This window comes from Apus apus, chromosome 2 (genome assembly GCF_020740795.1).
Source record: "Apus apus isolate bApuApu2 chromosome 2, bApuApu2.pri.cur, whole genome shotgun sequence".
Lineage (NCBI taxonomy): Eukaryota > Metazoa > Chordata > Aves > Apodiformes > Apodidae > Apus > Apus apus.
In genome coordinates this window covers 110,396-127,079 of record NC_067283.1, presented here as the reverse complement: position 1 = coordinate 127,079, position 16,684 = coordinate 110,396, and the positions used below count along the sequence as shown (strand labels likewise).

At 53.6% G+C, this 16,684-nt stretch overlaps 2 protein-coding genes across 2 annotated transcripts; both read right to left on the bottom strand.

Moving 5' to 3' along the window:
- Nucleotides 1-983: 983 nt before the first annotated feature.
- LOC127381160 (late histone H2B.L4) lies at nt 984-2,030 on the bottom strand. Its single transcript, XM_051611036.1, has 2 exons — nt 1,896-2,030; nt 984-1,220 (listed from the first exon to the last, which is right to left on the bottom strand). The coding sequence occupies exons 1-2, from the start codon at nt 2,013-2,015 to the stop codon at nt 984-986; spliced, it is 357 nt and encodes a 118-aa protein (XP_051466996.1). The 5' UTR covers nt 2,016-2,030.
- A 3,709-nt stretch (nt 2,031-5,739) lies between these two features.
- ABCF2 (ATP binding cassette subfamily F member 2) lies at nt 5,740-16,489 on the bottom strand. Its single transcript, XM_051611014.1, has 14 exons — nt 16,088-16,489; nt 13,769-13,981; nt 12,990-13,172; nt 12,489-12,660; nt 12,256-12,351; nt 11,088-11,190; nt 10,603-10,698; nt 10,377-10,496; nt 9,744-9,833; nt 9,417-9,527; nt 9,093-9,155; nt 8,079-8,207; nt 7,078-7,281; nt 5,740-6,343 (listed from the first exon to the last, which is right to left on the bottom strand). The coding sequence occupies exons 1-14, from the start codon at nt 16,239-16,241 to the stop codon at nt 6,206-6,208; spliced, it is 1,872 nt and encodes a 623-aa protein (XP_051466974.1). The 5' UTR covers nt 16,242-16,489; the 3' UTR covers nt 5,740-6,205.
- Between the last annotated feature and the right edge of the window lie 195 nt (nt 16,490-16,684).

Genomic DNA, 16,684 nt, shown 5'->3' with positions numbered 1-16,684 from the left:
TACTTACTGTGTACTATGTAATTCCAAGATTTTTTTGCTGTTCTCTATACAAAGAATCTTGTAATCGTTTCTCTACCACCTACAGATACTTTTAGCCTCCTTTATGTCTCCAGCCAGCCACTAACCAACTATGCTACACTCTTGATACCCCACGGCCCAGCACCCCAGCTGCAGCTTCCTGGGAACCAGGTTTGGTTTTCAGTCCATCAGCAGGTCCCAAGTTAATCTGAAAAGGCTTCAGAAAACTTCGCGTTTTCTCTTCCACCCTCCGCCTTCTTGAAACTAAGTTGACAGAAAACTTCACTTGCTGTTTTACTCCTTTGAAGCGTACACCGGTCACACCGAAGCTTTCCATCGCCGTGTCGTGCGAGGACGGGGCCTCACCCGCCGGCCCCGAGCCCAGCGGCTCCGCCGGTCGCTGCGCATCGCGCCGGGGCCCCCGCCCGCCCGCGGCAGCTGGTGCCGGGAAACCCGGAGCTCGTACCGAGCTCCCCCTGCAGCCTGAAGAGGAGCACGAAAAGCGATTCATCCGGCACACGCGGACAGATCGGATCCCCTTTCCGGATCGATAGCTAACCCGACCCCCCGCACCCTGCCGGGCCCCCCGGCAGCCCCCACCGCGGCGGGCAGCACCGGAACAAGGCCCCTTGCAGCGCCCGCCCCGGCGGGGGGCTCCGGTTCGGCAGCACCAACCCCCGCTCCCCCGGGGAGCGAATCCCCCTTCGTCCCGAGGGACAGCGCGGGGGGGCGGCGGCGAACGGGCCTCGGCTCGGGAGCCAAGAGCCCGCCCGGCCCCGCGGGAGGCGGGAGGGCTGGGGAGCGGGGCTGGGGATCCGGGCTGAGCCGCAGCCCCAGAGCGCCGGGCCCGGCCCCCCGGGCCCCCCGTCCAGGCGTGCCCGTCACCGCGGCAGCCGCTGCCCCCCCCCCCAGCAGGACAGACGCGGCAGGGTCAGCGCAGCGGGACTTTATTGCAGCCCGGGGGGTCACTTGCTGCTGGTGTACTTGGTGACCGCCTTGGTGCCCTCGGACACGGCGTGCTTGGCCAGCTCTCCGGGCAGCAGCAGCCGCACCGCCGTCTGCACCTCGCGGCTGGTGATGGTGGAGCGCTGGTTGTACTGGGCCAGGCGCGAGGCCTCCGAGGCCAGCCGCTCGAAGATGTCGTTGACGAAGGAGTTCATGATGCTCATGGCCTTGGAGGAGATGCCGGTGTCCGGGTGCACCTGCCAGGGTAAGCGAGCACAGTCTGACACGCCGGTGGCCCCAAGGGAGCGGCAGCTTCAGTGCCCTCAGAGAAATGGGGCTGCCCTTTGCACCCCAGACAGGGGCTCTACCCCCACGGGACCCACAGCTGCCACCCTGAGGGTCTCGAGGTGGTGCCGCTTGCACTGGGCTGAGGAGTGGACCCCAGGGTGCTACGGGGCTTTGGGACTGGGCTGGCAGGAGCCTCCACACAATCCCCTATGGAAAAAAGCCTGTAAGGAGTGGAAACATCCTCCTGCTCCACATCCTGCCTGCAGGCTCGTGCAGACAGAGGCCTTGACAAGTCATGGCCACCTCTCAAAATTCTTGTTCTCACCTCCTCAGCAGACATTACCAGAAAGGCTTTAGTATTTACTTACAGGGCCATCTGGTCATAGTGACTTCTGCTCAATTATTTCTTCAGGCAGACCCATCCACTGGTGCTTATTCTCTCTAGGAAACTCTCCCTGATCTAGATCTATCTCTGCCTCCTACCCCAACACACACAGCTTTTGAGACTCAGCTGGGGCTCTACTGTAGCCACTCTTTTTTTCCATCACACAAATGAGCCACTCTTCCATCCTCTGTAAGGTTAACATGCAAGGAGCAGAAGTAATTACATATTAAGCAGTTCACAGCAGAAAATATTTCCTCACCTGCTTCAGTACTTTGTAGATGTAGACTGAGTAGGTCTCCTTTCTCTTAGGCTTCCTCTTAGCCTTCCTGTCCCCAGAAGAGGGAGTATGACCACGCTTCTTCCCAGCTTCTGCATTCATCTCAGCTCCCAAAAGAGGCAGCTCCCACAGAGCAGCTGGTGGGTGCCATGGGGCTGGTTATATAGCAAAGGCAGCAGCCCCTCACCTGCCCCAGCTGCAGCCCCCAAGGAGCAGGATAACACTCATCTGTGACTGATGATCCCAATTTGCCTGAGGGGAGCTTGGAAGTAACTGGTTCAATCAAACTTTCAGACCTGATAAAAGGTTTGAGGGTAAGATGAGCAAAGAGGTGGGTAAGAACAGGACCATCACATTCACCTGGGGCAGAAGTGCCAGAGAAGAGCTCTTCCCAGGTCCATCGGGGGTTTGGTGAAAGGAGGCTCCTGCTTTGGTGGGAGGGTGTAAATCAGAGTGTACCTTAAGGTGCTGCTTCCAGAATCAAATGGGTGGAACCAGTTCTGTGCTTGGGAATGGTTAATGCAGTCAGTGGAGACTCAGTAACTGGAGGGAATGTGGGTCTAGTGCCTGAATGATGTCATGAGCATCCCAACAGCCAGTGTCCCTCTCCTGTCTCAGCCACCCTGCTTCTGGGAGCCCTGCACACCCAGCAGGGCTTCAGAGGGCAGGGCTGTGGGAGGGAAGGGCTGACACCCTCTGTCTTGAAAACCAGTGGTTGCAATAGTGATGGTAATGATGATGCAGGAATTAAGCTAAACCAGGGAAAACTGTGCAGCAACACAGTAGAGAAGTGGACAAAATAGAAAGTTTTCTGTCCTTTAGATAGAAAAGGAAGCCCTTCTCCATGGGCACAACAGACACTTCATAGCCTGGTGTCTGCACTGCCAGGCAGTGCCCCCTGCTCAGGGGCACAGGTTATACTGGTAATGCTTAGCAAACCACCAAGGACTGAGTTTGGGAGACCACCCCATCAGTCACTCTGCAGTGCTTGCACAGCCAAGAGTGTGTCCCTGCATTTAGTTTTATTCTGGTCTGTTCTCCTGGGGAGCACCTGAGCACCCACCCCTGGTGCAAATAAGTGTCAGAGTGACACATGGGGCCCAAATATCACAGAAAGGCTTTTGGCACCCAAGAACTGAAACATTGGTGGTCAGGTGGGACAGGCTGGGATGGTCACATCAGCACATCGGTGCTAGGGAATGGGTTCAGGTATTGCAGATACAAGGTAGTGTGCTGCTCCTGGCAAATGGGAGCAGCATATTCCATGATACCTAACAACATCCAGAGGTGCCTGTGGGTGGTTGTACTGGGAGTAAGGAGTGGGAAACACCACACATGGACACGGAGCAGCACGTGGCTTCCCCCTCTGTTGTACGTTTCACCTCCCCACTGATTTGCAGGGCTGTAAGTAGCTGAGACCTTTGTGCTGGGGAGGTCATTCCCTGCCACTGAACTGCTCCACCAGCATGGCACACAAAGGCTCTCCTGTTCACATAGCTGTTGTACCTCTACAGCTGCAGCTGTGCCTGGCACCCAGTTACAGCTTGTGTCTCTGACCAAGTGTTCAGTGGAAGGAAGCCCTTTGGTGGGCAAGGAGCAGTGACTGGTCACTCCGCATTAAGCACACGGAGCCATAATACAGCAAGGGTGGAGGCTCATCTACTGAGCAGTTTAATCAAATTAGAATTCCCAGGTTTGGGAACTGGCACCTGCTTCCCGAGATTGCATGTGCTAGAGGCTGTCTGTCCATTCTGGAAGCTGTGTGCTGGGCTTGACTCATCCTTGTGTGTTTTTGTAGTGTATGGATCAACTCACAATGCAAAGACAAGGGAATCCCACAACCTTCCCTTGATGGAGGACCTGCCACTCTGGCTATAGCTGTGTTGGAGCCAACCTCCTCACCTGTGCACTGCAAGAGTCACGGTGCAGAGGTTCGAGGTCACAGAAATGACCACCCCAGCAGCTAAGAAGTTATCATAATTTATCTAGATATTTTGCTTTTGTGCATGATGAGAAAAGCCCTGGCTGGAACAGTTCAAAATGCCCCAGCTCGTGGCTGTCTCACTCACAGGATTCAGTTCTCCAGGACATCCATCTGCCACAGCTGCTTCTGTGCAGTCTGACAAAGTGTCGCCACAGAACAGGTTTAAAACAAAGCTGAAATAACAGACTGACTTGTCTCTCTGCTACAGTTTACAAGTCCTGCCCTACTAACTGGGATCTCTAGTGCAGTTCCAGCTACTTTTCCTTTGAACATGTACCTGTGGTCCTTGTGTGCTAAACCAGAGACACGTCTGCAGCTGAGAAGTTCCAGGGAGCACGGGTCTGCTTTTGCTGCATCTGCTCCAAGGATCCTCCAAGCACTCTGTCATGCTGGCTGCCATCCCAACGTCCCCATGCCCTTCTTAGGATTTACCACTCCCAAAGAACTCCGTGTCAGATTATATCCTGCATTTATTCTTGCCATCGTGCCTCGGCTACACAGCAGACACAATGCAGTGTCAAGAGCTGCTGTCACATCTTGGCTAAGAATAAGGAGCAGAATGAGCAGCTCTGGCCTCAGGTAGGACTTTGCAACCTCCCCATTCTCATGGATACTTTTGCAGCTTTCCAACTCACCAACATTTTTAAAACTTGGAGAGCAGAATGGAGACCTGCATTCATCTTGTTTCAACTTCTGTGACACCAATCAGCCCTTAGAGCAATTAGTTATGCGGGTTGCTTTTCTTCCATCCCTGTCTGCTAACTTCTGAGTACTGCAGTCTGAGATACTCATTTCAGTGACTTTTAATGCAATCTGGATCTCTCTGCAGAACTTGAACAGCATTTATACTAATCTGCATTATTTTCACAGAAAACTGGAATGCTGTGTACTGTCACTGGAAGCAGCTCCCATTGTGACATTTGTCCTGTGGACAATTCACAGTGCTTCTATAGCAGCAGGCACAACTTGGATGGTCCCTTTGGCAAAAAACAAAGACATAACTCCACCCAGAAAGTCAGAGTCACAGTTGACCTCTGAGAAAGTCCTCCAGGAGAGCACAACTGCTGCATGTTTGTCCTGTTCTTCAATTTGCCCATCAACATGTACCCCTGATGGAACAGGTGATGGGGCTACATGGACCTTTCACATGACCAGTGCAGCCATCCTCGTGTCAGAAATAATTAAAATATCTCATAAGCAACTACTTGGTTTGATTTGCTATCCTTTTCTTTAGTACCTCTTAATTGTTTTTAAAATACATGAAAAATGTCTTTATTCAAGCTTCTGTGGCACAGGGTGAGGTTTAAAACCAAACTTTTCTGAAAAAATGTTATTAAGAACAAAAATAGGTGCTAAAATATCTTTAGTTGATTAATCTTGTTTGGTTAAACCTGCAAGGAACACCTAATTCAGTCCAGAAATCCTGAATTGAGTCTCATTATTAGACCCATGAAGCTTCGGGTGAAGGAAAAAGCATGCACCCAAGCCACTCTGTGGTAGGGAACACATGCTGGTGTTTTATGCCCGATTTCCAGTCTTCAGAACCCTCCCAGGTTGTCTCTGTGAACACAGGATGGGTGGCTTGCTCCCCCTTCTGTCACCAACTGGCAAACCCAGCACTCTGTGGATGTGCAGGGGCTTCCCGGGGGAGGATCCTGCTCACTGCTCTCTACCTCCAGAGCTCAGTTCTCACCACGTATCCCACAGGTTCTGGTCAGCTTTGGTAGTGCTGAAGAACTGAACCTTGGCCCCAGGAGGAAGGGCTCTGCATCCTCAGCCAGAGCTCAGCACTAGCGGAGCTGCCCCAACGTGCCCCAGTAACAACTACAGCTCACAAACAAGACTGTTCTTCCCTCTTTATTGACTGATGGATTCTCAGGCAGATCTGTTAATTACACTGTTAAATAATAGTTAAAAACAAACCGAGGCCAGAGGAGTTTGAAGTATCTAAACTGAAGCAGAAATTGGGAAGGAAGAGGCGGGAGAAGCTGGGCTGGGGTCTCCACGTCTGTATCACTGCAGCTGGGACCCCCTCACTGCCCCTGCCACGACCCCAGACCATTAGATCCCAAGGCCTGGCTCAGATGGGACATCATCTAAATATGGAAACAGTTGCCCAAACGTAGCCAGATCAGGAGGGAAGAGCTCTGTCCAGACGCAGAGGTGCAAGGCAAGTTGGGGGAAGCAGTATTGCAGCAATCCTAGAACAGCCACAGAGAGCGCAGCAGAGTCCGCTCCAGGCGGCAGGCGGGCGAGTCCCCTTGGCCACCTCAGTCCCCACGGGAGACCTGACCCACTGCTCCAGGGCTCACACGTTGTGGGTCTTTTTGGTGAGCTGAGGGTCCTCATCCACCAGCTTGGACTTGAGATGCTCCTTGTAGGCGAGGATGTCTCCTTGCCACTTGGTGATGGTTTGCTTCTCACAGACCCAGATCTCCTGTGCAACCTGGAGGCAATCACACCAGGAGGAGAGGTTTACAGTTTAGCATTTTACCTAAATTATAAAGTTGACCAAAATCTAATCTCTGAAGTCTGGTAAGAAAGGAGCTTAATAACTTTCACACTTCAGCTACCAAAGAAAAATATCTTACCTGGGGCTTCTGTGTAATTTATACAAGATTTTAGAACTGAAAATCCTTCACTCCTCCACACTTCTTTTTTTGTTCATCAACTAAGAAGGAAAGCATTTCCTGCTAACTTGGGAATTAAAAAAAGTTGTTCTTGACCTGAACTGCTTGGAAATAACACACTGAAAAATAAAATTATACCTCAATGTGCTGACAAAGCTATAGCTGGCAAATCTGCACTTGACATTCCTGTGCACATGCTGCCATTTCCTTCACCTGTGCAGCCTGAGTGATAGAAAAATCGTGCTACAACTACCCCAGTATCATTGAAAAAACTGAATTAAGGCCTCCACAGTGTGCCATGATTTCCATTTAACTTATTCTTCACTTCTACGTTTCTGGGTTTATTTTTTTTTTTCTTTCAAGTACCTAATGTTTACCTAGACTAGCTCAGTCATTGTTTCACACTAACATGACAAGGGAATTGTATCCCGATTTTTTTTTAAACTTACATCTTTTCAGGAAAAGTAAGAGCCAGTCAGCTGAAAACACCTTGTTTTAATTATTTTAAGTGCTAGAAAGGTGCTCTGACAAAATTCACCGCTTTTCTTACCTGCTGGATGAGTCTGAAGTCATGGCTGACGAGCATCATTCCTCCTTCAAAGTCATTGATGGCATCTGCCAGAGCATCTATGGTTTCTATGTCCAAGTGGTTGGTGGGCTCGTCCAGGAAAAGCATGTGAGGATTCTGCCAGGCCAGCCAGGCAAAGCACACACGGCACTTCTGCCCGTCTGAGAGGTTCCTGATGGGGCTCACCTGGCAAACACAGACACTGCCTGCAGCTCTGCAGGGAGACTGACAGCCAGCCACCCCTGCCACCAAAGATCAGACCTTGCACCATTCCCAGCAGCTTCATGACACAAGGGGACACAGCCCGGTCTGTCTGACACCCTGACTGAGCTGCTCTCACCAGAACACAGGAATTCCAGGGGCTTCTGAAGGAGAAGTGTCCATAGCAAGACCCAGCGTGTGTTAAAGGTTAACAGGTCTGAGTAGTGTTCACTGCACCCTAACACAACCATGAAACTATCCTCAACTTCTGGAGTGACAGATGGGGAAGAATAATGTAAAAATAAACACTGAAAAGCAGTGATGAGGACAACTGCTGTACTAGATTTATGACATACAGGAGCATGTCATGCTGAGACTGGCAGGCCGACCCTCCTGTTTGAGCCAAGTGGTCTCCACTCCCAGCTGAGCATGTGTTCCAGCATTCCTGCCTGGTATTCGTCTCAGAAATAAGAGATAAGCGAACTACTTCAAGTTACAATTAAAATATGCTCAAATCTAGCACTATGCCACAACTTGTCTTCTCTTCACCCATATTCTGAGGTCAACTTCTCCAACCTACATATTGCTGCAATGCAAAGTAAGTTCCTGTGAGCCATGAGCTGGTTGTTTTGTTTTTTTCTCCAATCCACAGTCAAAGATGGAAAAAGCCTTTTGATGCTCTGGTGTGGCACCACACTGTCACGCATCAGGAAAGCAACAGAAAATGCAGCAGCTCTACTTCCCTAATGAGCAAAAAGCAAACCTCAACAGCTCATACTCACCTGCTGCTTCCCTGTCAGACCGTATCTGCCAATGATTTTTCTCATCTCCTCCTTCTCCTTGATCTCTGGGTAGCACTTCAGCATGTACTCCAGGGGAGAGAGATCTAAGTCCAACTGCTCTTGCAAGTGCTAACAGAGAAGAAAAGTCAGCTTCAGGCTGTGCAGGCCACACACTTCATGAGTAAAAGTTCTTCCCTCCCTTATGCCCCCCTGGTACCAGCTGACCAGCAGAACACAAAGCCAACAACCCCCTCAAGTGCAGGCACAGTGCTGAGCAGCTATGGAAGGGCTTCTCCCAAGTGAATAATGACAGGACCAGAGGAAATGGCCTAAAGTTGAGGCAGGGGAGGTTTGGATTGGACATTAGGAAGAATTGCTTTACTGAAAGAGTGACTAGGCACTGGAACAGCCTGCACAGGGTCAGGAGTCACCATCCTTGGAGGTATTCTAGAAACCTGTAGATGTGGAACTTCAGGGGCTTCTCTAGTGGCAGAGATTATAGGGTTGGGTTTTTTTGTGAGTGTTTTTTGGTGGAGTCTGTGTGGTGTTTGTTTGAGGTTTTTTTGGGGTGGGGTGGTGTGTTTGTATTTTTGTTGTTGTTTGGTTTTGGTTGGTTTTTTTTTTGGTTGGTTGGTTGGTTTTGTTTTGTTTTTTTGTTTTGTTTTTGTGATGATGGTTGGACTTGTGCTCTCAGAGGTCCTTTCCAACCATGACTATTCTGCAATTCTGTGAACCTCCATTCCAGGGTTAGGAGCTGCTGCAGGCCTGCTTAGCACCAAACACAAGGCCTCTCTCTCCTATAAAAGGTGAGAGGCTGAACAGCAAGGACCAGAGCAAGTCTCTTCTCAGGGAAAGAACATTTGCTAGAGCCTGTTCAGCCAACAAAACATCTCCAAACCCAGAAGGGCAGCAGCGGGAAGGGCCTTAAAAGCAGAAACAGAAGGGCAAGATTCCTCATTCTTGACAGCTTTTTTCTCAGCATTTCATGTCCCGAGTGGCTGCTGTGGGGAGTACCTGGTGGTATCTACCAATCTTCACGTGTGAGTGCTTGCGAATCATCCCATCTGTGGGCAGCAGCTGGAGAGAGAAGATAAACACACTTAATAAGGAAATCCCTCCTTTTTCTGCACACCAGAGGTTCAGGATCCAGCCATCCCCACACAGTGGGGCAGAGGAGGCAGCTCAAACAAATCATATGAGGGAAGAAGCCCTGTGTTGCAACAAGTCCTTAGGATTCCCAAGGCTTGCCTGGGATGCTCTGGCAAATAAGTGCAGCTTCGTTGGAGACTACTTCAAGAATTAAGGTCCAGAGGAGGGCAGACAATGCAGGGAGCATACCTCTCCTGTCAGCAGTTTCAGAAGTGTTGACTTGCCAGCTCCATTGGGTCCAACAAGAGCTACACGGGTATCCAGGTCAATCCCAAACTCCAGGTTATTGTAGATCCATGGCTGCAAACCACAGAAATCATGGCACATATTATATCTTTCCACTAGCACCCAGAGGCTCCACGCTGCACCTGTACTGCTCTGTACTCTGCCCACAAGTTTGATCCACTGGTCAGGTGCTGCAGCCAGATCAGAAAGATGAACCAAAAGCCCAGTGCTTCCAAAGAAGGCAGGGATACAAGGAATCTCCACACAGCCCTGCACACTCCCCATACTCACCCCATCCTTGGTGTACTTGAAGCTGACGTTCTGCACCATAATGACAGGAGGGGGGATCTTCCCACAGGGCGGGAAATAGAATGACAGAGTCTGTAACACAGAACACACCATCAGAGCCCCTGGAGCACAGACAGTGCATGTCTGGGACAGCCAAGCCTCACTACAAACATCAGCTGTAGACCAAGGCACCAGACTAACTTTTTAGGAGCCCCTCTAGCAATTCACTTACAGATTTATTCTGATTAGCTGTTTGCAAGCTCATCTGATGGCTAATGAGTCCTTATTTCTTTTCCCTTGGAGCAAATGTGGGCTTATACTCTCCAAACAAGTAGGAGTTGCTCAGAGCATCCTCTCTCCATCCTCTCCAACCCTTAGACATTATTTTTTTATTTCTGTGTCTGCAAAATAGCCTTACTGATATGATAAATCCCCTCACTCCACTAGAAAACTACTCCTCTTCTGACTCTTCAGCATTACACTATCATCAGTGGAGTCACCCCTGGTCTCAGGAATGGAACATCACTCTTGCTCCCAGCTGTGTCAGCCATTCCTTCTGTCAGCTAAAGATCACCCCATTATCTAGCCCATGTTTCCAGTACTGATTTCTAGATGCAGTCCCATGACTTTTCCTACCTTGTCATTCACAACTCTCTCTGTCAAGCCAGAAGCCATCATTTTTTGAAGGGTCTTCTCCTTGCTCTGAGCTTGCCTGGCCAGCTTGGCACTACCATGGCCAAATCGTGCGATGTAATTCTGCAACAAACACAGAGTGAGCCAAAAGCCATGACCACGAGGGTGAGGAGGTGCAGGGATGCCCACCTGCACGGGTCGAGAGGTGTTCATGCAGCTGGGCAGGTACCTTCATATGGGCAATCTGGTCCTGCTCCCAGTGGAATCGCTTCATTTGATTTTCTTCTAGTTCCAGGCGAGTCTTTACATACTGATCATAATTTCCCTGGAAAGAGACCATGGAACATCATCTCCAGTACCTGAAAGGGGCCTACAGGAAATCTGGGGATGGGCTTTTTACAGGGGCTTGCAGTGAGAGGACAAGGGCTAATGGTTTTAAACTGAAATAAGAGAGATTTAGGTTAGAGATTAGGCAGAAATTCTTCAGTATAAGGGTGGTGAGACACTGGAAGAGGCTGCCCAGAGATGTTGTGGGGGCTCCTCCCCTGGAGGTGCTCAAGGGCAGGTTGGATGGGGCTCTGAGCAGCCTGCTCTAGTGGGACGTGCCCCTGCCTATGCAGAGGAGTTGGAACTCGATGATCTTTAAGGTCCCTTCCAACTCCAACCATCCTGTGATTCTCTGACCAGCCCAAGGGCTCCTCTGGCCGCGCTCACCGTGTAGTACTTCAGCTTGCGGTTGTGCATGTGGATGATGTTGGTGCAGACTCCGTTCAGGAAGTCCTGGGAGTGGGATATCAGCACAAGGATCCGCTTGAACCTGTGGCAACACATACGTGATTAGAGACTAAGCGAGGAAAAGAACTCTCGTTCCTTGGCCCTGATGGTGACAGGATTTACATGCCCCAGATCTCTCTTGTCTACAACTGAATTAAGAAGAAAAAGAGCCTTGGAAATGCTTTGGGAAATATGGAGTAAAGCAGCTACAGCCAGCTACAGTACCAGAATACTGCAAACTCCTTTCCTTGGGTTAGAACACTCTTCACCACAAGGCAGTCTTCACAGAGAGCCAGGAGCTGGCTGCCCGTGAGCTGGGTGACAGCTGCTGGGGCAGCTGACTCCACTGCCAACACCTCCAAGTTCCAGCCCCTGCTGCTTCTCTCAGCCTGGCACAGACTGCCATATTAGGTACACTGTGCCTGCTCCTGATCTGTGACAAGACTGACTAAAGCCTCCCAAAAAGAGAGAGGTTCAAGTTACTCTCTTTAAACATCTGACTCGTGAAGCAAACATGCACAAGGTTCAACCTCTGCAAATTAAATGCTGTTCTCACAGTCCAGTCCTTTACAATGCACTGCCCAGATAGCCTAAACTGTGTAACTATTCCTTAGCTTTTTGCCTTAACCCGTAACATTTTACCTTGGTTTATGAAAACCAGCCACCCCACAGACTGGAACAAGATGATCCTGACACACTATACTACTATACTACTGCTCTCTGAAAGCAGAGGAAAAATCTGCACAGAGATGAGCTGGAAGCCAGGTCTGGAAAGCTCACAGCACTGGTACAGCACACGGTGCTGGTACACAGGCTGCCAGGGCTGCTCCTGACTTTCAGGCTTCAACCAGAAGTACAAACCAGCATTTCTCATTTCTTCAGGGAGGGGGAGAGAAGGGCTTGTCTTGAGCTCAACCCCCTCTTGCATCAAGAACACTCCCACAGACACGTGCAGCAGCAAGCACCAGAAGCTGTCATTGGTGCTGCACTATAGCTGTACAGCCACAAGAATATGGACAGTTATTCCAGCAGCACGTGCTCGCATGCTGACAAGACATTCCAGGAGCAAAACACAACTCACAGCAGCAGCAAACTGCCTCATGCTTACGTTTTCAGCTCTTCCTCCAACCACACACAGGCATCCAGGTCAAGGTGGTTTGTGGGCTCATCGAGCAGCAGCATGAAAGGCCGAATGAAGAGGGCTCTGAAAGGAGAGGGGAGATGACAGTGAACTGGGGTAACCCGAAGCCTCTCAGCTCTGCCCCAAGTTCTCAGAGCTGTGTCTGTGGCTCTGCCGGGTCGGGCATTCTCCCAGGAGGCAGCAGGCAGTGCAGCACTCACCTAGCAAGAGCCACCCTCATTCGCCAGCCACCACTAAAGTCCTTCAGCTTCTTCCTCTGCATGGCTGGTGTGAACCCCAAGCCGTGAAGGATACGAGAGGCCCGTGCTTCTGCCTTGTCAGCATCCAGCTCCTCCAGGCGTTCATATAACTCCAAGAGTTTCTCACACTCCGCTGAAAGAGAGCCTGCGTGTCAGCACTTCTACCAACAAAGGCCTCTCAGCTGCACCTCTGTACAGCTGGGAAAGCTCACAGTTCATCTGCTTTACCACTGTCCAGTCCCCTCTATTCCCAAGCCTGAGACACTTCTTAGCTGCATGGAAAAATTTCATCCAAAGAAGTGTAATCCCACAGGACTTTTTCAACTAGTACAGGGTAGCTGGGGGAAACAGGTGCCACAACATGTAAAAACTCTGCCAAGGAACCCAAGTAAGAGCTGTTCTCTAGTGGGGAGGGAAACGGAGGAAATGTCCCTTGTCCACAAGGACTCTGAGCAGTTTTACCATCTTCATGAGCCAGACGTTCTGCCTCTCGCTCCAGCATGGCCCTCTCTGTGTCCACCTCCATCACACACTGCAGGGGGGTCTTGTCACTGGGAGGCATCTCTCGGGTCAGGTGGTAGATGTCAATGTGCTCTGGGATGGGCACTTCCCGCTTCCCAATGGCTGACAGGAGCATGGATTTCCCTGTGTGCAGACAGACACTCCACAATCACTTGTTGGATTCGGTGAGATACAACGTCACAGAGAAAGGGGTGAGATGCAGTCAGATCCCGTTGATTCCCTTCCTTTCCAACCCCTTAGGGATTTCTTGTCTAAGAGGTCAGAATTAGAGACACAGCAGAGCCTACTGCCTCACTGTGACAGGCCGCTCTCCAGCCCACATTCTGCACCTCTCCATGGATTCTCCAGGGATTGTACAGCTGTTTCCCCACCGAGGCCAAACCCAATTCCCTTCTCCTCTAAACCGTGCAAGTTCTCTGTCCAATAGCACCAGTAGTGGGTTTACTGAAACTGCTAAATAAATCCTGCAAACAGGACTCAGGTCCACAGATCCCAGGCATCCCACCCAAACACACGGTCCAAAGCCAGAAAGCAACCTCAGACTTCTACCAGCAATCCTAACAATTCCTCCTTCTGGGTGGGGAGATGAGAGAACAGAAAGTGCCATGTCCCAGCCAGGTCTAACAGGCACCCTTCTGGTTTCCACCATTTACTTCCTGCATCTGCCAGCTTCTCAGCAGCACGGGCTCTCCACCCAGCTCCAGGAAGCCCCTGCTTACCAATCCCATTGAGTCCGATCAGGCCGTAGCGTCTCCCGGAGTTCAGCTCCAGTTTTGTGTCACTCAGCAGCTCCTGCCCATGGAAGGTCAGCGAGAGGTTGATGATGTGCACGTCGGTGCTGTTGGGGTGGGAGGCCAGCACTCCTGTCACAGCACGGGCCGCAGCTTTCTTTAATTCAAAGTCCTCCAGCTCCTTTGTGAGAGCATCCACCTCTATGTGCAGAGACAGACCAGACATGTCTGTGATTTGCAAGCACAAGGGAAGCCCTGAGCCCCTGTCCCAAGAGGCCAGGCCCACAGAAACAACTCCTGTGTCCCCATTTCTACAGAAATGTTGAGGCAGCCCAGATGCAACAACAGATGGATATATATGGTCTAACAAGAACTTTGATCTGCTCTCTAAACAAAATATAACGAATATGATTAAGTGAGTAGCCAGAACAGGAGACTTATCCAGGTATGATGGGACAAACCTTCACTTCAGGAAGGGGTGGGGTGGGAAGAGAATGTACCGAGTATTGCTTGAAAGCTTAAGGAAAGGGCTGGTCAAAAGAAAACTCGGCTAGGAAATAAATTGAGTGAAACCTGAGACGAGGAAAGAAGCAGCAGCACTGGAATAGGCCCTACCAATTTTTTGAGAAGCTAGTATGTCCATATGCATAGACCCCTCTTCCCTTCCTCCTATCATACTGGGAAATCTTTCCTGTGCTGATTATCTGCTGCAGTCCCGAGTTACAGCCCAATTTTCACTCCTTGGTGAGACGCTGCCATTTGAGGAAAATGGCAGTGGGAATCTCAGTAATAATCCAGCTGCTCAGAGCAGAGACCTGGTGTTCAGACTGTTCATGTTCAGGCCAATGGAGGATGGCACCCTGGCTGTCACACTCAGTAAAATCACTATTATCATAGAAACATTTGGGCTGGAAAAACCTTTCAGATCATCCAGTCCACCCATTCCCCCAGCCCTGCCAAGGCCACCCCTGCCCCATGTCCCTCAGCACCATCTCCAGGGCTTGGAAACCCCTTCAGGGATGGGGACTCCCCCCCTGCCCTGGGCAGCCTGGGCCAGGCCCTGACAACCCTTGCCAGGAGGGAATTGTTCCCCAGATCCAACCTCAACCTCCCCTGGCACAACTTGAGGCCGGTTCCTCTTGTCCCATCCCTTGTTCCTGGGGAGCAGAGCCCGACCCCCCTGGCTCCAACCTCCTCTCAGGCAGCTGCAGAGCCAGCAGGTCTCCCCTCAGCCTCCTTGGCTCCAGGCTGGACACCCCCAGCTCCCTCAGCTGCTCCCCGGAACGCCTGTGCCCAAGGCAAGGCCCTTTGCCGAGGAGCAAACAACGCCAACAGCGCGGGCCGCGCAGGCAGAGCCGGGACACGCACGAGCGAAGCAGCTGAGAAACGGGCCGGGCAGTGTCACCCCTGCAACCGGCAGCGAGACGGGCGTGTGGCGGCTCCCGCAGCCCGCCCCGCTCCCGGCCCGGCCCCGCCCCGCAGCGCCAGGCTCCGCCAATGGGAGGGCTGTATGCAAACGAGCCCGGGCCGCGCACGGCGATTGGCCGGCCCGGCGGGCACGCGGCCCCTCCCGCGGCGGGCCCGGCCGGAGCCCCGCGCTGCCCGGGGACCGCGGGGTGCGGGGCCTGGGGAGCCCGGGCCCCGCCATCCTGGCCTCGCGGAGCCCTCCCGGGCTGCCCGGGGTCTGTCACACACCGGCCGCTCGCGGGGCGCCGCGGGCTTGGCCGGAACGGCCCCGCGTGCCCCGCGTTTCGGTCACCGGGCGAGCCGAGGTACGGACAGAACCCCCCGCTCTGGGGGGTTAAACGGGTCTTTGCTGACCCAGACTCTTTCGTTACGATAACCGGACACCCTGCAAACCGGGAGCGTCCCGGAGCAAGGGATGCACCGGAGGTCACAGCAGTGTCACCGGAGCGCTGAGAAACCGGACACTGAGGTGGCTCCTGCAGAACAGAAACGACTCACAAACCCTGACGGGTCTGAGCAGATGGAAACGGATCCTGTCTGAGGGGGAGAGGCACCCCCGGCACCCCCGGCACCGCCGGCACCCCGCAAGCCCGAGCACGGCCCAGGGAACCCCTCCCCGCCCGGGAGGCACCGCCAGCGGTGCCGGGAGAATCCTGCGGGCTCGGACCGCGCACCCCGGCCCAAGGGGTTCCCGGGACCCGTCCCCGGCACGGCCGGTGCGCAGAGCCCTGCCTGGAGCCCGCGGGCCCGGAGCTCCCGGGGCTGCCCCTGCCGCGGGCTCTGCCCGGACACCGGCCCCGCGGCGCAGCGAGGCCGGCACCGCCGCGGGCCGCCCCTCACCTGGCAGCGCCGTCCCGTTGGCCTCCGGGGGCCGGACCTCCTGCGGCTCCGTCCCGCCATCGCCGTTCTCCTCGGCGGCGCGGCGCGGCCGCTGCCGGGCTTTGGCCGCTTCCTTCTTCTTGGCCGCCTTCTTCTTGGCCAGGTCCGAGGGCATGGCGCGGCGCAGCGGCTGCGGCGGGGGTGCGACAGGCGCCGTTAGGCCGCACCGATCGGCCCGCACCGGCTCGCCCCGCCCCTCTTCCCGCCTCGGCGGCCCCGCGCGCCGCCCGGCCCAGAGCACGCGGCGGTGCCGGGCCCGGCCGAGAGAGGAGGGGCTGCCCCGCCCGGCCCCCGCGCTGCCCCGCCCGGCCCGGCCCGGCCCGCACCGGCCGCTCCGCCCGTCGCAGCAGGAGCCGCCGCCACCGCGTGCGCGCGCCCCGCCCCCCGCGCCGCCGGCCAATCGCAGCGCGCGGCGTCACGCGCCGGGGCCCGCGCGCCGCCGGGAAGTGCAGTCCGCGCCCGCGCGTCCCGGCAGGCACCGCGCGGGGCCGCCCCGGGCCCCGCCCCCCCGGGCCTCGCGCCCGCCGCGGGCGGGGGCCGGCGCGTGACGGCGGCGCG